The sequence below is a fragment of the Ranitomeya imitator genome, chromosome 2 (genome assembly GCF_032444005.1).
Source record: "Ranitomeya imitator isolate aRanImi1 chromosome 2, aRanImi1.pri, whole genome shotgun sequence".
NCBI classification, from domain to species: Eukaryota; Metazoa; Chordata; class Amphibia; order Anura; family Dendrobatidae; genus Ranitomeya; species Ranitomeya imitator.
The window spans coordinates 446,880,732-446,902,465 of record NC_091283.1 but is presented as its reverse complement, the minus strand read 5'-3'; the positions used below and the strand labels follow the sequence as shown (position 1 = coordinate 446,902,465).

Genomic DNA, 21,734 nt, shown 5'->3' with positions numbered 1-21,734 from the left:
GAATAGTGAGTGCAGCCCTGGAGCAAAATAATATAGAATCAGTACACGATAAGTAATGTAATGTATGTACACAGTGATCCCACCAGCAGAATAGTGAGTGCAGTTCTGGAGTATAATACAGGATGTAACTCAGGATCAGTAATGTAATGTGTGTACACAGTGATCCCACCAACAGTATAGTGAGTGCAGCTCTGGAGTATAATACAGGATGTAACTCAGGATCAGTACATGATCAGTAATATAACGTATGTACATAGTCACTCCACCAGCAGAATAGTGAGTGCAGCTTTGGAGTATAATAATATAGGATCAGCACAGGACAAGTAATGTAATGTATGTACACAGTGACTTCACCATCAGAATAGTGAGAGTGCAGCTCTGGAGTATAATACAGAATATAACTCCCGATTAATACAAGATAAGTAATGTAATGTATTTACAAAGTACCTTGGACATGAATTTATATAGAATATTGTGAGATTTTATTTAAAGTCACTGTGGACCTGGGATCATGGGTGAGCAATATTATATAACGTTTACAACATATATTGCAGTATATGAATGTGATGTAGATAACCATGATCCCATTGTGAGCTGCACACAAAATCTGGGGATTATTAGCCAGTAGCAGAGATGGCACTGGACAGAGGTGTAATGTGAAGCTAAGTCAAGATTTGTAATAGAGACCCACATCTACCATGTGCCATTGTGATATTAAGGTCTCGTGTCCTGGGGGGGGGGGGGGTTGGGATTCTGGACCCTTTAGACACCAAGGATCATTTACTACTGCTACCCCTGCACCCACCAGAGCTACTTCCCATACACTGGGGAATTGTATAATATGAAGCAGAGAAGCTGTAGAACTAGTATACCCGTATTGTCCAGCTATAGTCCATAAAACCCATTATTTATCTCCTTTGGTGGATATGATATGAGAAGTCCATGATCACACACTTTACTTCTGCTGCAAACACAACAACATGGCGGCATTAGAAACCCCATAACACTGTGGTCCCACTGAGACTAATCCCAATCTGCTGCCATGTGATCCAATACACTGCTGTGTGATGTGCCACCATATGACGCTACTATACCATATACATCGCTATACCATGTGTGATGTGTGAGGGGGTGAATACATTAGGGACTAATGTGGGGTACATGGTGCCTGTGACTGTGCTATACTTTCATTGCCATTTAGGAGATATAAAACACTTCATCTAGTAATAAACTACAATTCCGACAAAAAGCCTAATGAGAGTTGTAGTTTCAAAACAGCTGAAGCACCAGAAGTTGCAAACCATTGGGTTTACGGGCTGATAATGCCCCTGTGCATTGTAGTTGTAGATAGGTAAGGCTCCCCATACTCAACAATCTGGAAGTCCAGCTCACGATACACAGGCTTTTGCACCATTATATAAACACCACCATACACGCCACCACCATTATATGCAATACAGGCAGTCATGTGCTCATAGTAGGTGTTACTCAAACTTGGCCAGCGTGATCTTTTTATTTATTTATTTTTATTTTATTTTTTTACAGAACAGAGGTCTTTCCATATGTCATCAAGTCCTACAGAACCATCCGAGGTACCACCTCTGCCCAGTCTTCCCTCCACTCATCTCCCATGTCCTGATCAGGATCTACGCACAGGCCAGCTTCTTTTATTGTTTTACCTCTAAACATCAGCCATACACTTCAGACCTTAGAGCAGATTTGGAAACCTGTAATATGGCATCTGCTATGGACTTGAAAGCCACCTAAAGGTCTTACCAGTCAACTGCTTGATCTTAAGAAATTGTTGACTGGCAAGTTCCTGCCCAGACTTCTAGGGAGAGCCTTCATTTGCCTATTTCTGCTCCAGATTCTCTTCTTACAACATACATACAATACACCAGAGAGTGTCATGCTCACTGTGTGCACGTAAACCTTCAATACAACACCAAACATTTCACGGTGTGACCTAGAATATTGCAGGCTGCCAACCATAGCCACTAGTGGTCTGCACTTAAGGCCAACACTTCTGCCACCGGACCCATGCCAGTGTCTCTATTCTCCTCACCCTCCACGACTTTGAAGAGCATCTTCCCACCATCAGGTGATCCCTCAGTCTCTCCTTCACCCTACATCTTAAGATGATCACACTGTGGTTTCATACTCCATAACTTCCTGTGAGGTCCCTAAAGTTCGGTACTGGACACGCGGTGTAGCTGGGGAAGTATATTCCAAGGCCAAAATAGTCTTCCGCAAGCGGCGGTCAATAAAATGGGCATCCCAGGCAGGATATTTCTTCCGTGGAAGATCAATACGTATGACGGGCCCTTGCGCTCGGGGAACACGTGTCACAGGGGTTGGTGGGACACTAGAACGGACTTGGAACACAGGAACACAACTATCCCTGTCACCAGGCACCATGTCCCGTTCTTGCTCTGTAGTCCGTGGTAGAGTACGAGGAAGGCTCTCCGTAACTTCCAATTCAGGTACCCTAGAAGTCTCATGACCTTCTGTGAACACACAACTACTACTTGAGGGGCCAAACATTGGACCATTGGGATGCAGAAGACTGTAGTATATAAGCATGAAGAAGACACCAAGAGCAAAGCTGCAGAGGACCGAGCAAACAATAAGTAGAGCGTAGAAGTCACTGAGCATATAATCTGGCCGATAATAATACCACAGAGCGGTGAGGACTGCGTTCTCAGACAGTACAATGATATAGTAGGTGGTCATTCTACAGCGAGTCCGACCCTCACGAACATTGAACCAGCAGAAGATGTAGATGATCCCGAGGACCATGTTGTAGATGATCTCCTCCCAGCGAGACATGCAGAAGTCTGTCTCCCCTTGGATAATCCAAAAAGTCATGAGACACCAGTGAGTGACAATGAAGATACCAAAGTATAAGTGGAAGACAGAAGCAAAGAGGGAGAAGGCCAAGGCTCGGGCAGCAATGGTGAAGAGATGCCACAGTATTTGCACCACGGCCCCTTTGTAGGACATGGGCATCTTATCGTCCCGGGAATCTCTTAGGACCTTTTGGTAAGAAGCAATCATCCAGGCAAGAGAAAGGAGAGAAGCAGTGGCAGAAAGACCTGAGAAAAGAGAGACACAATGGAAAACAACAGAGAGTAATGAGAAGAGAAGATGTAATCGAAATATAGAAGAGCACCAACATTATCCATAATACAAATGTAAGCCAACAAACTTCTGGGAAAGATGGATGACAACCAAGAAGTCGCCACTAAACCTTTTCAGAACCCTGAAAGTGAAAAGTGACTTACTCTACTAGCACTCGCTCTTTCTCTCTTTCCCACTGCTGGGTAAGCAAGCAGCTTTCAGGTTGTAGGAGTAGGAATATGTGAACACGGGGAGAACATACAAGTTCCATGCAGATTGTTCCAATAAAACATATGGCCCCAACCACCCTACAGGTACACAGTGCCAGGGAAATTGTAGCAATTTTAAAAAGAGAAAGGCTTATCTTAAAGTTCTAAATCCCACTGTCAGAAATATGTGATCCTGTCTTCTAACCAGTATGGTTGGCCATTTAGGTTACACGCCTTGAGAACAAGTAAATAAATTTAGCATATGACGTAGGACCATAAAAATCTTCATATATTAACATTAATATCGGCTATAATGATTATATTAAATTTATGACCACTGATGATGTGATAATCGTGTCAATGTTACTATCCAAGAGGAACGGAATTTTTTTTCCCAGTTGTCATCCTATTTGCATCCTTTTTTTCTCATCCTTTCATTTTCACTGAAGCAAGTAGGCTGTCAGAACTTTTTTTTATCAATTGAGGCTTAGCAAAGTAGGAGTTAAAAATGGATGAAACACCGAAGTGCAAAGGCTGTCTCCCTAGTTACATCCATTTTACACGAATCCTCAAAGAAGTGAAAGAGGTCGTCACCCACCTGGAAAAACATTTAAAAATTAAGTAATCATTGGACCAGGCCGATTCTCACGCGTACCCTGCAGACAATCATTGTCTGGTATGCTGCGTGTTTCCTTCCTTTGTCCGAACATTGGAAAGTAGTGACAGCGCAACAGTGGCTGTTGATTGGTTGAAGAGCTCATGTGACATAACAATCTAATGTGAGTCCCGAGAGACCCGACGCAGACTTAGCTAAAACGACAACGGTACAGGAGGTAAGAAATCATTTTTTTTTTTTTTTTTTTTTTTTTTTTAAGGGGGTCAACTTTATTTAAAAAGGACATGTCTAGGAAGTGGAAAACCCCTTCACACAGACACGGACCTCTTTTTAAAACTACTGCGTGTGTGGATGAATGGAACTCAATATATCCATGTGGTGTCAAAGAAAAGAAACAACAGCACTAGGACATGTCACTCGGATGTGTGAATGTAGCCTAAATATTGCCTCCTTTAGTTGCAGAACTTACTATAGGGTTCTAAACATCTGGAAGAACTGCGAGCACAAGGACTGCTCATTTAGATCTTTTTAGATTGGGGTTTCTTCATCACAGCAGTTGAACATAGGCTTGAGTGCTCAATGCCAGGTGTCTGCTGGGGAAATGTAAAGCCACCACAAATAGTCTTTGGAAAAGTGTAACACATTCACTGGGGACATGAATTACATTTCACCATGTAGTAGTCTGGTGGAAGATTCTGGTTTTGGCAGATTTCAAAAGAACATCACCTACCCCAATGAGTGAGGTCAAGTATAGAGTCCAGTGGTGGAGGAACAATAATCTGCTGATGCTAGTCTTCATAATTTAAGCCCATTGTTTAGGAAAGCTCATGCTCCAGTAATGTTCAGGGATCACGTACTTTTGGCCATGTACTGTAGGTCAGTGATCAATCTTTCATCCATTATTTATTAATTCCACATATTTATACAAGACACAAACATCAGGACCAAGTGACGACCCATGGAGAACAAATAGGTCACAGTGAGGCAGAGGACTTCCTGAGAAGATAGAGTCTCACTCCCCTCACCGCCACCTCCACCTCCAACTGGCTGCAGTAAATTATTGATTCCCAGACAATAAAGGTCAGTTATGTAAGAGATCAGCGCCCGTCTACCGCTGCCATCGCTCATATCTGAATGTGCTGCACAATCAGTCAAGATCTTTTCCGGAAAATTCTCACTTAAATGCTAAGAGAACTACAAGGTTCAGCATGCTCAGCAGATGGATAAGTGCATAAGTCGTGCGTTAGGGGCAAGTGCATAAATATCCCTACACATTACACCGAGGTGACTGCACGGAGCATGTTCTAGAGCAGGGGTCCCCAACTCCAGTCCTCAAGGCCCACCAACATGTCATGTTTTCAGGATTTCCTTAGTCTTGCCCAGGTAATAATTGCATCACCTGTGCAATGCAAAGGAAATCCTGAAAACATGACCTGTTGGTGGGCCTTGAGGACTGGAGTTGGGGACCCCTGTTCTAGAGGACAGTAGATAAGAAAACAGCGCTCACCCTGTAAAGGCTCCACATGGCCTTGCTGCACCATGATGCAGAGCTGCAGCACCAGCTGGGGGGCGCTCTTTAGAAAGGTCTCCAGCAGGCGCAGCATGCTGATATCTGCACTCTCAAACATCATCCGCCAGTAGAAATGGCGGCTCTGCTGCTCCGAATGCCAGCGGCTCTGCAGGCCCAGATACAGAGCTCGCAGGTACCTGACAAGAGAAAAGGGACACAGTGACCTGTATACTACATGTGATATATGTACACTAATAGTACACATTGACTGTATATTACATGTGACATACACTAATAGTACACAGTAACTGTAAATCACATGTGGTATATAATAGTACACAGTGATTGTATATTACATAAGGTATATACCAACAGTACACAGCAACTGTATATTACATATGGTATATGCTAACAGTACACAGCAACTGTATATTACATATGGTATATACTAACAGTACACAGTGACAATATTTCATGTGGCATATACTAACAGTACACAGTAACTGTATATTACATATGGTATATACTAACAGTACACAGTGACAATATTTCATGTGGCATATACTAACAGTACACAGTAACTGTGTATTACATATGGTATATACTAATAGTACAGTCATATACAGACTGTATATTACATGTGGCATATACTAACAGTACACAGTAACTGTATATTACATGTGGTATATAATAATAGTAGTCACCTGTATATTACATGTGATCTATACCAATAGTACACAGTGACCTGCATATTGCATGTGGTATATACAGTGGGGCAAAAAAGTATTTAGTCAGTCATCAATAGTGCAAGTTCCACCACTTAAAAAGATGAGAGGCGTCTGTAATTTACATCATAGGTAGACCTCAACTATGGGAGACAAACTGAGAAAAAAAAATCCAGAAAATCACATTGTCTGTTTTTTTATCTTTTTTTTGCATATTATGGTGGAAAATAAGTATTTGGTCAGAAACAAACAATCAAGATTTCTGGCTCTCACAGACCTGTAACTTCTTCTTTAAGAGTCTCCTCTTTCCTCCACTCATTACCTGTAGTAATGGCACCTGTTTAAACTTGTTATCAGTATAAAAAGACACCTGTGCACACCCTCAAACAGTCTGACTCCAAACTCCACTATGGTGAAGACCAAAGAGCTGTCAAAGGACACCAGAAACAAAATTGTAGCCCTGCACCAGGCTGGGAAGACTGAATCTGCAATAGCCAACCAGCTTGGAGTGAAGAAATCAACAGTGGGAGCAATAATTAGAAAATGGAAGACATACAAGACCACTGATAATCTCCCTCGATCTGGGGCTCCACGCAAAATCCCACCCCGTGGGGTCAGAATGATCACAAGAACGGTGAGCAAAAATCCCAGAACCACGCGGGGGGACCTAGTGAATGAACTGCAGAGAGCTGGGACCAATGTAACAAGGCCTACCATAAGTAACACACTACGCCACCATGGACTCAGATCCTGCAGTGCCAGACGTGTCCCACTGCTTAAGCCAGTACATGTCCGGGCCCGTCTGAAGTTTGCTAGAGAGCATTTGGATGATCCAGAGGAGTTTTGGGAGAATGTCCTATGGTCTGATGAAACCAAACTGGAACTGTTTGGTAGAAACACAACTTGTCGTGTTTGGAGGAAAAAGAATACTGAGTTGCATCCATCAAACACCATACCTACTGTAAAGCATGGTGGTGGAAACATCATGCTTTGGGGCTGTTTCTCTGCAAAGGGGCCAGGACGACTGATCCGGGTACATGAAAGAATGAATGGGGCCATGTATCGTGAGATTTTGAGTGCAAACCTCCTTCCATCAGCAAGGGCATTGAAGATGAAACGTGGCTGGGTCTTTCAACATGACAATGATCCAAAGCACACCGCCAGGGCAATGAAGGAGTGGCTTCGTAAGAAGCATTTCAAGGTCCTGGAGTGGCCTAGCCAGTCTCCAGATCTCAACCCTATAGAAAACCTTTGGAGGGAGTTGAAAGTCCGTGTTGCCAAGCGAAAAGCCAAAAACATCACTGCTCTAGAGGAGATCTGCATGGAGGAATGGGCCAACATACCAACAACAGTGTTTGGCAACCTTGTGAAGACTTACAGAAAACGTTTGACCTCTGTCATTGCCAACAAAGGATATATTACAAAGTATTGAGATGAAATTTTGTTTCTTACCAAATACTTATTTTCCACCATAATATGCAAATAAAATGTTAAAAAAACAGACAATGTGATTTTCTGGATTTTTTTTTTCTCAGTTTGTCTCCCATAGTTGAGGTCTACCTATGATGTAAATTACAGACGCCTCTCATCTTTTTAAGTGGTGGAACTTGCACTATTGCTGACTGACTAAATACTTTTTTGCCCCACTGTACAAAGAGTACACAGTGACTGTATATTACATGTGATATATACAAACAGTACCCAGTGACCTGCAAATTACATGTGGTATATACTAACAGTAGAGTCACCTGTGTATTACATGTGGTATATACTAGTACACAGTGACTGTATATTACATGTGGTATATACTAACAGTACACAGTAACTGTATATTACATGTGATCTATACAAATAGTACAGTGACTGTATATTACATGTGATATATACTAATAGTACCCAGTGACCTGCAAATTACATGTGGTATACAGTATACTAATAGTACAGTCACCTGTGTATTACATGTGGTATATACCAACAGTACACAGTGACTGTATATTACATGTGGTATATACTAACAGTACAGTGACTATATATTACATGTGATATATACTAATAGTAAACAGTGACTGTACATTACAACATATGGTATAAGCTAACGGTGCACAATGACTGTGAAATACACGTGGAACATACTACTAGTACGCAGTGACTGTGTATAACATTTGGTATATACTAATAATACACTGACTGTATATTACATGTGATATATACTAACAGTTCAAAGTGACCCTATTATATGTGGTATATACCAATAGTACACAGTGACCTGTATATTACATGTGGTATCTACTAAAAGTACACACTGACTGTATACTACACGTGTATATACTAATAGTACACAGTGACCTGTATATTACATGTGGTATATACTAATAGTAGACAGTAACTGTTTATTACATATGGTATATACTAACAGTACACAGTGACTGTATATTACATATGGTATATACTAACAGTACACAGTGACTGTATATTACATATGGTATATACTAACAGTACACTGACTGTATATTACATGTGATATATACTAATAGTACACAGTGACTGTATACTACATGTGGTATATACTAATAATACACAGTGACCTGTATATTACATGTGGTATATACCAATAGTACACAGTGACTGTATATTATATGTGATAAACACTAATAATACACAGTAACCTGTATATTACATGTGGTAGATACTAATAGTACAGTCACCTGTATATTACATGTGGTATATAATAATAGAGTGATTGTATATTACATGTGGTATATACTGATAGTACACAGTGACCTGTATATTGCACCAGATGGTGATGTAGCAGAGTGGGTTGTGTGTTGTAGCAGCATACGGAGCATTGTGAATATCAATTATCCATAGCAACCAGCAATCATTATTACGCTCATATTTGTAGTTCCAGAAAAAAACATAATGAACCCAATAATAAAGGAGATGTTGTAATCAGACAAGTCACCAGTAACAACCAGTATAAGAGACCAGTGACAGCACCCAGTATAACCAGTATGTGACCAGTGATGATCAGTGTACAAGTAACAACCAATATAAATGCCTCATGCACCCAGTTATCTCCACCATCAGCAATCCCCACACTGACTGGATATTCCCAGTGAGACCAGTGGTATCCATCCTGACCAGTGCAGCCCAGTAATACGGTACTTGCACCCACTAGTGACTGGTCATCCCAGTTATGATCTGTATCCAGTATAACCAATGGTTTTGATTGTAACCAGTGATACTCACTGGGATGACCCTTGTGAGACCAGTAAATCCCCCAGAGATGATTCTCATGAGACCAGTAATGACCCTAGTGGAACCAGTAATTCCCGCAGTGTGACCAATGAGGACACCAGTGATACCCAATATGACCAGTGATGATCCTAGTGTGACCAGTGATGATCCCAGTATGACCAGTAATTCCCCCAGTGTGTCCAGTGACGATCCCAGTGTGACTGCAGTATGACCAGTGATGACCCCAGTGTGAGCAGTGAATATCCCAGTATGACCCCAGTGTGACCAGTGAAGATCCCTGTATGACCCCAGGGTGACCAGTGATGACCCCAGTGTGACCAGTGAAGATCCCTGTATGACCCCAGGGTGACCAGTGATGACCCCAGTGTGACCAGTGAAGATCCCTGTATGACCCCAGGGTGACCGATGATGACCCCAGTGTGACCAGTGAAGATCCCAGTATGACCCCAGTGTGACCAGTGAAGATCCCTGTATGACCCCAGGGTGACCAGTGATGACCCCAGTGTGACCAGTGAAGATCCCAGTATGACCCCAGTGTGACCAGTGAAGATCCCTGTATGACCCCAGGGTGACCAGTGATGACCCCAGTGTGAGCAGTGACGATCCCTGTATGACCCCAGGGTGACCAGTGATGACCCCAGTGTGACCAGTGAAGATCCCTGTATGACCCCAGGGTGACCAGTGATGACCCCAGTGTGACCAGTGAAGATCCCTGTATGACCCCAGGGTGACCAGTGATGACCCCAGTGTGACCAGTGAAGATCCCTGTATGACCCCAGGGTGACCAGTGATGACCCCAGTGTGACCAGTGAAGATCCCTGTATGACCCCAGTGTGACCAGTGATGACCCCAGTGTGACCAGTGATGACCCCGTGGTGAGCAGTGACGATCCCAGTGGTGACCCCAGTGGTGACCCAGTAACCCTCTCACCTCCACACCTGTCCGAGCTGCAGCAGGTGGATGGAGCCCTGCACGCACCAGGCGCAGAGGCGGCAGCAGGGGCGGGCGGCGGCCGGTGAGGAGCCCCTGTCGGTGACCTCCCAGCTGAAGCTCAGGCTCTGCGTGAGCAGGGAGGGCAGCAGCACCAGCAGCACCGTGGGCCAGAAGCAGTTGAGCCGGTGCCGCTGCAGGTAATCCGCCGCCAGCCACAGGTCCGATGCTCCGTCCGAGAAGAAGACGAGCAGGGCGGCCACCACCCACAGCCCGTCCCGGAGAGAGTACCGGGGGCACCGGGGAGCCACCCGGGTACCGTCCGACTCTGCCGCCATGATGGGAGGAGCCGACTTCCGGGGACACACCCGGGGCTGACTAAACCTCTACCGGAGGGCGACACATCCATCCACCGGAGGAGGGGGCATCACCACCGGCCACCAACCGGGCACTGTGGCCGGCAGCCAATGCTTCCCAGTGCAGGACGCGCGGGCTCCTCCGGGGGCGCCGGGATCGGGGCAGCCGCCGTCATGTGACCGCTACACGGAATCCGAGAATTGCAACAATGTATCACAATGTATCTGTCTGTGGCCCCGCCCCCGGCATTAACCCCCTGCAGCCCTCTACCCAGTTATAACCCCGCCGTCCTTGTGTTCCGTAGGTGGCGCCCACATGTTGTAATCTGCCCCCTCCGCCGCCCCGCACCCTCACCATCCCGTGTACCGTGCGGACCGAGCCGCTGTCCGCGGTGCTGAGCTCAGTGCTGAGCCATGGCGGACCCTCCATACACTGCCCCCAATACCACACGTGCCGGGGACATAGGGGGTACAGTGACTACGGTAATATGGAGGCACAATATACAGTAATATCGAGGGGGCATTATACAGTAATATAGGGGCAAAATATACAGTAGTATGGGGGGCACAATATACAGTAATATGGGGCAAAATATACAGTAGTATGGGGGGCACAATATACACTAATATAGGGGCACAATATACAGTAATATGGGGGGCACAATATACAGTAATATAGGGGCACAATATACAGTAATATGGGGGCACAATATACAGTAATATGGGGGGCACAATATACAGTAATATAGGGGCACAATATACAGTAATATGGGGGGCACAATATACAGTAATATAGGGGCACAATATACAGTAATATGGGGGGCACAATATACAGTAATATAGGGGCACAATATACAGTAATATGGGGGCACAATATACAGTAATATGGGGGGCACAATATACAGTAATATGGGGGGCACAATATACAGTAATATGGGGCACAATATACAGTAATATGGGGGGCACAATATACAGTAATATAGGGGCACAATATACAGTAATATGGGGGGCACAATATACAGTAATATAGGGGCACAATATACAGTAATATGGGGGCACAATATACAGTAATATGGGGGGCACAATATACAGTAATATGGGGGGGCACAATATACAGTAATATGGGGCACAATATACAGTAATATGGGGGGCACAATATACAGTAATATAGGGGCACAATATACAGTAATATGGGGGGCACAATATACAGTAATATAGGGGCACAATATACAGTAATATGGGGGCACAATATACAGTAATATGGGGGGCACAATATACAGTAATATGGGTGGCACAATATACAGTAATATGGGGGGCAAAATATACAGTAATATAGGGGCACAATATACAGTAATATGGGGCAAAATATACAGTACTATAGGGGGCACAATATACACTAATATAGGGGCACAATATACAGTAATATCGAGGGGGCATTATCCACTAATATGGGGCACAATATACAGTAATATGGGGGGCACAATATACAGTAATATGGGGGCACAATATACAGTAATGTAGGGGCAAAATATACAGTAATATAGGGGCACAATATACAGTAATATGGCGGGCACAATATACAGTAATATAGGGGCACAATATACAGTAATATGGGGGGGCACAATATACAGTAATATGGGGGGGCACAATATACAGTAATATGGGGGGCACAATATACAGTAATATCGAGGGGGCATTATACACTAATATAGGGGCACAATATACAGTAATATGGGGGGCACAATATACAGTATTATGGGGGGCACAATATAAAGTAATATGGGGGCAAAATATACAGTAATATGGGTGGCACAATATACAGTAATATGGGGGGCAAAATATACAGTAATATAGGGGCACAATATACAGTAATATGGGGGCACAATATACAGTAATATAGGGGCAAAATATACAGTAATATAGGGGCACATTATACAGTAATATGGGGGGCACAATATACAGTAATGTAGGGGCCAAATATACAGTAATATAGGGGCACAATATACAGTAATATGGGGGGCACAATATACAGTAATATAGGGGCACAATATACAGTAATATGGGGGGGCACAATATACAGTAATATGGGGGGCACAATATACAGTAATATAGGGGCAAAATATACAGTAATATAGGGGCAAAATATACAGTAATATCGAGGGGGCATTATACAGTAATATAGGGGCACAATATACAGTAATATGGGGGGCACAATATACAGTAATATGGGTGCACAATATACAGTATTATGGGGGGCACAATATAAAGTAATATGGGGGCAAAATATACAGTAATATGGGTGGCACAATATACAGTAATATGGGGGGCAAAATATACAGTAATATAGGGGCACAATATACAGTAATATGGGGGCACAATATACAGTAATATAGGGGCAAAATATACAGTAATATAGGGGCACATTATACAGTAATATGGGGGCACAATATACAGTAATGTAGGGGCCAAATATATAGTAATATAGGGGCACAATATACAGTAATATGGGGGGCACAATATACAGTAATATAGGGGCACAATATACAGTAATATGGGGGGCACAATATACAGTAATATGGGGGGCACAATATACAGTAATATGGGGGGCACAATATACAGTAATATGGGTGGCACAATATACAGTAATATGGGGGGCAAAATATACAGTAATATAGGGGCACAATATACAGTAATATGGGGAAAAATATACAGTACTATAGGGGGCACAATATACACTAATATAGGGGCACAATATACAGTAATATCGAGGGGGCATTATACACTAATATAGGGGCACAATATACAGTAATATGGGGGGCACAATATACAGTAATATGGGGGCAAAATATACAGTAATATGGGTGGCACAATATACAGTAATATGGGGGGCACAATATACAGTAATATGGGGGGCACAATATACAGTAATGTAGGGGCAAAATATACAGTAATATAGGGGCACAATATACAGTAATATGGGGGGCACTATATACAGTGTTATATGGGCACAATATACAGTAATATGAGGGGCACAATATACAGTAATATGGGGGGCACAATATACAGTAATATAGGGGCAAAATATACAGTAATATAGGGGCACAATATACAGTAATATCGAGGGGGCATTATACACTAATATAGGGGCACAATATACAGTAATATGGGGGCACAATATACAGTAATATGGGTGCACAATATACAGTATTATGGGGGGCACAATATAAAGTAATATGGGGGCAAAATATACAGTAATATGGGTGGCACAATATACAGTAATATGGGGGGCAAAATATACAGTAATATAGGGGCACAATATACAGTAATATGCGGGGCACAATATACAGTAATATAGGGGCAAAATATACAGTAATATAGGGGCACATTATACAGTAATATGGGGACACAATATACAGTAATGTAGGGGCAAAATATACAGTAATATAGGGGCACAATATACAGTAATATGGGGGGCACAATATACAGTAATATAGGGGCACAATATACAGTAATATGGGGGGCACAATATACAGTAATATGGGGGGCACAATATACAGTAATATAGGGGCACAATATACAGTAATATAGGGGCACAATATACAGTAATATGGGGGGCACAATATACAGTAATATGGGGGGCACAATATACAGTAATATGGGGGGCACAATATACGGTAATATAGGGGCACAATATACAGTAATATCGAGGGGGGCATTATACAGTAATATAGGGGCACATTATACACTAATATAGGGGCACAATATACAGTAATATGGGGGGCACAATATACAGTAATATGGGGGCAAAATATACAGTAATATGGGGGGCACAATATACAGTAATATGGGGGGCACAATATACAGTAATGTAGGGGCAAAATATACAGTAATATAGGGGCACAATATACAGTAATATGGGGGGCACTATATACAGTGTTATATGGGCACAATATACAGTAATATGGGGGGCACAATATACAGTAATATGGGGGGGCACAATATACAGTAATATGGGGGGCACAATATACAGTAATATAGGGGCAAAATATACAGTAATATAGGGGCACAATATACAGTAATATCGAGGGGGCATTATACACTAATATAGGGGCACAATATACAGTAATATGGGGGCACAATATACAGTAATATGGGTGCACAATATACAGTATTATGGGGGGCACAATATAAAGTAATATGGGGGCAAAATATACAGTAATATGGGTGGCACAATATACAGTAATATGGGGGGCAAAATATACAGTAATATAGGGGCACAATATACAGTAATATGCGGGGCACAATATACAGTAATATAGGGGCAAAATATACAGTAATATAGGGGCACATTATACAGTAATATGGGGGCACAATATACAGTAATGTAGGGGCAAAATATACAGTAATATAGGGGCACAATATACAGTAATATGGGGGGCACAATATACAGTAATATAGGGGCACAATATACAGTAATATGGGGGGCACAATATACAGTAATATGGGGGGCACAATATACAGTAATATAGGGGCACAATATACAGTAATATAGGGGCACAATATACAGTAATATGGGGGGCACAATATACAGTAATTATACAGTAATATGGGGGGCACAATATACAGTAATATGGGGGCAAAATATACAGTAATATAGGGGCAGAATATACAGTAATATAGGGGCACTTTATACACTAATATAGGGGAACAATATACAGTAATATGGGGGGCACAATATACAGTAATATGGGGGCAAAATATACAGTAATATAGGCGCAGAATATACAGTAATATCGGGGCACTTTATATGCTAATATAGGGGAACAATATACAGTAATATGGGGGGCACAATATACAGTAATATGGGGGCAAAATATGCAGTAATATAGGGGCACAATATACAGTAATATCGAGGGGGCATTATACAGTAATATGGGGGGCACAATATACAGTAATATGGGGCAGAATATACAGTAATATGGGGGCACATTATACACTAATATAGGGGCACAATATACAGTAATATAGGGGGCACAATATACAGTAATATAGGGGCACATATACACTAATATGGGGGCACAATATACAGTAATATGGGGGGCACAATATACTGTAATATCGAGGGGGCATTATACAGTAATATGGGGGGGCACAATATACAGTAATATGGGGGCAAAACATACAGTAATATAGGGGCATATTATACACTAATATAGGGGCACAATATACAGTAATATGGGGTGCACAATATACAGTAATATGGGGGCACAATATACAGTAATATCAAGGGGGCATTATACAGTAATATGGGGGGCACACTATACAGTAATATAGGGCAAAATATACAGTAATATAGGGGCACATTATACACTAATATAGGGGCACAATATACAGTAATATGGGGGGCACAATATACAGTAATATGGGGGCAAAATATACAGTAATATAGGGGCACATTATACACTAATATAGGGGCACAATATACAGTAATATGGGGGGCACAATATACAGTAATATTGGGGCAAAATATACAGTAATATAGGGGCACATTATACACTAATATAGGGGAACAATATACAGTAATATGGGGGCACAATACACAGTAATATGGGGGCACATTATACACGAATATAGGGGCACAATATACAGTAATATCAAGGGGGCATTATACAGTAATATGGGGGCACAATATACAGTAATATGGGGGCTAAATATACAGTATTATAGGGGCACATTATACACTAATATAGGGGCACAATATACAGTAGTATGGGGGGCACAATATACAGTAATATGTGGGGCACAATATACAGTAATATGGGGGCACATTATACACTAATATAGGGGCACAATATACAGTAATATGGGGGGCACAATATACAGTAATATTGGGGCAAAATATACAGTAATATAGGGGCACATTATACACTAATATAGGGGAACAATATACAGTAATATGGGGGGCACAATACACAGTAATATGGGGCACATTATACACAAATATAGGGGCACAATATACAGTAATATCAAGGGGGCATTATACAGTAATATGGGGGGCACAATATACAGTAATATGGGGGCAAAATATACAGTAATATAGGGGCACATTATACACTAATATAGGGACACAATATACAGTAATATGGGGGGGCACAATACACAGTAATATGGGGCAGAATATACAGTAATATGGGGGCTCATTATACACTAATATAGGGGCACAATATACAGTAATATCGAGGGGGCATTATACAGTAATATGGGGGGCCACAATATACAGTAATATGGGGGCAAAATATACAGTAATATAGGGGCAAATTATACACTAATATAGGGGCACAATATACAGTAATATGGGGTGCACAATATACAGTAATATGGGGGCACATCATACACTAATATAGGGGCACAATATACAGTAATATCGAGGGGGCATTATACAGTAATATGGGGGGCACAATATACAGTAATATGGGGGCAAAATATACAGTAATATAGGGGCACATTATACACTAATATAGGGATACAATATACAGTAATATGTGGGGCACAATATACAGTAATATGGGGCAGAATATACAGTAATATGGGGGCACATTATACACTAATATAAGGGCACTATATACAGTAATATGGGTGGCACAATATACTGTAATATAGGGGCACAATATACAATAATATTGGGGGCACAATATACAGTAATAGAGTGGGCACATTATACAGTAATATAGGGGGCACATTATACAGTAATAGAGGGGATATACAGTAATAGAGGGGGCACATTATACAGTAATATAGGAGGCACATTATACAGTATAGGGGCACAATATACAGTCATATAGGGGGCACAATATACTGTAATATATGGGGGCACATTATACAATAATATAGGGGGCACATTATACAGTAATATAGGGGGCACATTATACAATATAGAGGCACAATATACAGTAATATAGGGGCACACTATGCAATATAGGGGGCACGTTATACAGTAATAGAGGGGATATACAGTAATAGAGGGTGCACATTATACAATAATATAGGGGTCACATTATACAGTATAGGGGCACAATATACAGTCATATAGGGGGCACAATATATTGTAATATATGGGGGCACATTAAAATGTGCCCCCTATATTATTGTATAATGTGCCCCTATATATTACAATATATTGTGCCCCCTATATGACTGTATATTGTGCCCCTATACTGTATAATGTGTCCCCTATATTATTGTATAATGTGCCCCCTCTATTACTGTATATCCCCTCTATTACTGTATAACGTGCCCCCTATATTGCATAATGTGCCCCTATATTACTGTATATTGTGCCTCTATATTGTATAATGTGCCCCCTATATTACTGTATAATGTGCCCCCTATATTATTGTATAATGTGCCCCCATATATTACAGTATATTGTGCCCCCTATATGACTGTATATTGTGCCCCTATACTGTATAATGTGCCCCCTATATTACTGTATAATGTGCCCCCTCTATTACTGTATATCCCCTCTATTACTGTATAATGTGCCCCCTATATTACTGTATAATGTGCCCACTCTATTACTGTATATTGTACCCCCTATATTACTGTGTAATGTGCCCCCTATATTATTGTATAATGTGCCCCCTATATTACTGTATAATGTGCCCCCTATATTATTGTATGATGTGCCCCCTATATTACTGTATGATGTGCCCCCTATATTATTGTATACAGTAATATAGGGGGCACATCATACAATAATATAGGGGGCACATTATACAGTAATATAGGGGGCACATTATACAATAATATAGGGGGCACATTACACAGTAATATAGGGGGTACAATATACAGTAATATAGGGGGCACAATATACAGTAATATAGAGGGCACAATATACAGTAACAATGGTGACACATTTTACAGTTATGTTGGGGGGACAATGCTTGTACAGTAATGATGGGGCACACACTGTACAGTAGTATTGTTGGGGGAAACACTGATTATAGGGTGTGACGGATCGCACAGGCGAAGGGATGTGTCAACTTCACTCACCTCTGGGAAGGGGAGAGAAGGACCCAGCAGGGATCGGCTCTCTAGTGCCACCACTTGCCCCAGGTCAGTCAGGAAACTGCACCGAGGGCAAATAGTTGACAGAAAGGCTTTTCTTATAGGTACAAGTTATCGAGGCGCTCCCAGTGAGGGGGATATACATCACCAGTCCAGGCTGGGGAAATACATATATAAACCTCCTGGCCATCACTGGGCTCCTCACTAACACAGAACGGTATGCTGTCATCAGTTTCTCGTTCGATATAAGCCCCGTCCGACAGCAGGCTTATATCGGGTAAGAAACCAACCTGAGTAGCGTATAATAATCAACGGAGCGTGCGGACATGGGGATTCATGAATCGAGATAAAATAGTAGCCCAAGATTAATTTTATATTTAAGGCGCACTAGAAAGCTACATGTATATATTTACAAAAGCAGATATACAAATATACAGTCAGGCATGTAGTACAAGGGTAGAGTACAAATAGATTGCAATTACCCTGTTATGAGGTATGTGACCACAGGTAGGTGCTGATGGATCACAGGTCCAAATCTTTGTTATGTGACGCTCTGGCCATGTCAGCTAATGGCCTCCTGCCAGTAGAAAGACTAAGGCCGGCTTCACACTCAGCGTATGAAAATACGGTCCGTATATTACGGCCGTAATACGCTGAAATGTCCCGAAAATAGTGGTCCGTAGCTCCTCCGTAGGCAGGGTGTGTCAGCGTTTTTTGCGCATGGCATCCTCCGTATGTAATCCGTATGGCATCCGTACTGCGTGGTTTTCTCGCAGGCTTGCAAAACCAACATACCGCTATAGAAGTGATCCATGTGTCCCAAAAAGAAAAAAATATATATATATACTGTCTATATATATATATATATATATATATGTCAGTAGACACATATATGTATATATATTAATATTTTTTCCAGCGCTATACAGCTTGAAAGCCGGTAATTCAATTACCGGCTTTTTCCTTCTCCTTCCTAAAACCCGACATGATTTGAGACATGGTTTACATACAGTAAACCATGTCTTCTCTCCATTTTTTTTGCAGATTCCACACTACTAATGTCAGTAGAGTGTATCTGCAAAATTTGGCCGTTCTAGCTCTTAAAATAAAGGGTTAAATGGCGGAAAAAATTGGCGTGGGCTCCCGCGCAATTTTCTCCGCCAGAGTAGTAAAGCCAGTGACTGAGGGCAGATATTAATAGCCTGGAGAGGGTCCACGGTTATTGCCCCCCCCCCCTGGCTAAAAACATCTGCCCCCAGCCACCCCAGAAAAGGCACATCTGGAAGATGCGCCTATTCTGGCACTTGGCCACTCTCTTCCCATTCCCGTGTAGCGGTGGGATATGGGGTAATGAAGGGTTAATGCCACCTTGCTATTGTAAGGTGACATTAAGCCTAATTAATAATGGAGAGGCGTCAATTATGACACCTATCCATTATTAATCCAATTGTAGTAAAGGGTTAAATAAAACACAAACACATTATTTAAAATTATTTTAATGAAATAAAAACAATGGTTGTTTGAGTATTTTATTCTACGCCCAATCCAGTCACTGAAGACCCTCGTTCTGTGAAAGAAATAACATAATAAACCAACAATATACTTACCCTCCGCAGATCTGTAACGTCCAACGATGTAAATCCTTCTGAAGGGGTTAAAACATTTTGCAGCAAGGAGCTTTGCTAATGCAATGCTACTCCTCGCTGCAAAACCCCGGGGAATGAGTCTAAATATAGATCAATGAGCTATATTTAGCTTCATTTGCGGTGAGGCGCCCTCTGCTGGATGTTCATAGATCGTGGGAAATTACCTAGAAAGCTCCCAGGCTCCCTTTATCAATTTTATGGTGTGGGGTGGTTTATCAGTGTGTTTTTATGTTTTTTTTTTTTTTTAAACGCATGCATTTTTAACGCATGCAAACGCATGCACAAAAAACGCATGCGTTCCCATTGACTCCAATGTGTTTTTTGACCCCAAAAAAACGCATGAAAACGCATGCGTTTTTTTTGTGTCCAAAAAACGCCTCTCAAAAATACTACAAGTTGCATTTTTGAAAATGAACGCATGCAGTAAAAAAACGCATGCGATTGAAAACGCGACCAAACACGTACACAAAAAAAGCATGCGTTTTCAATGTTAAATATAGGGAAAAAAACGCATGCTTTTTTTTGTGCAAAAAACGCTGCAGACAAAAACGCAAGTGTGAAACCACCCTAAGACTGTGATAGCGCCACTGGGTTCTGCTGGATTTTATTTGTGCAGGGAGACCAAATATGCTTACTGTATGTAATATCTGGTAGCGATGCTTTATAATTCAATAACGCAGAGTTCTACTGGTGGCTGCAGGATACGGGCGTGGGGGAAGGATTGCTGATCCCGATTATGTGCTTGGCTTGGCTCAGAGGTATTGCATGCTGTTATTATAGGTCATTTTCCAGATTCAACATCTTAGAGCCCTGTGCTGGTCTGGGATCTATGGTGCCACGATGTCTGCTTGAGTCAAACAATGGACTCCAGTTGGCTGGTCCTGCACAAAAATTCACACCCCTGTGGTAATTGCGGAACGTGATGCTGGGAGACACAAGGTCTATGGTCTCCCCTAAGGAGAGAGCTTCAAAGGCCTATTTGCTTGGGCTAATTAAAGAAAAACATTGGTCTGCTCTGTCCAAGGAAGTGCCTTTGCTGGATAATGAGGTCCTCCTGAATAAGGTGTATTTGACTTCCCTTGGGCCAGGGGGAATGCCAAAGGTCGGGGCTGAGTTTGGAGTGAGTATCTTTGGCCCACTGCATCTGACAGGGAATTTCATCAGATATCAAAATAATATCAATTAGATATCATTTTCCCATAGCTCACATAGGGGAGACACTGTACTATAGTGGGAAATGTTGACTGTACAGTAATATTGAGGGGCACACTGACTGTACAGTAACATAGGGGGGCAT

General features: G+C 41.9%; 1 protein-coding gene across 1 annotated transcript; it reads right to left on the bottom strand.

Moving 5' to 3' along the window:
- Positions 1-1,479: 1,479 nt before the first annotated feature.
- On the bottom strand, positions 1,480-11,159 carry XKR7 (XK related 7). The gene is made up of 3 exons (XM_069751024.1): positions 10,369-11,159; positions 5,453-5,652; positions 1,480-3,095 (listed from the first exon to the last, which is right to left on the bottom strand). Exons 1-3 carry the CDS (start codon positions 10,704-10,706, stop codon positions 2,143-2,145), a joined length of 1,491 nt encoding a protein of 496 aa, XP_069607125.1. The 5' UTR covers positions 10,707-11,159; the 3' UTR covers positions 1,480-2,142.
- Between the last annotated feature and the right edge of the window lie 10,575 nt (positions 11,160-21,734).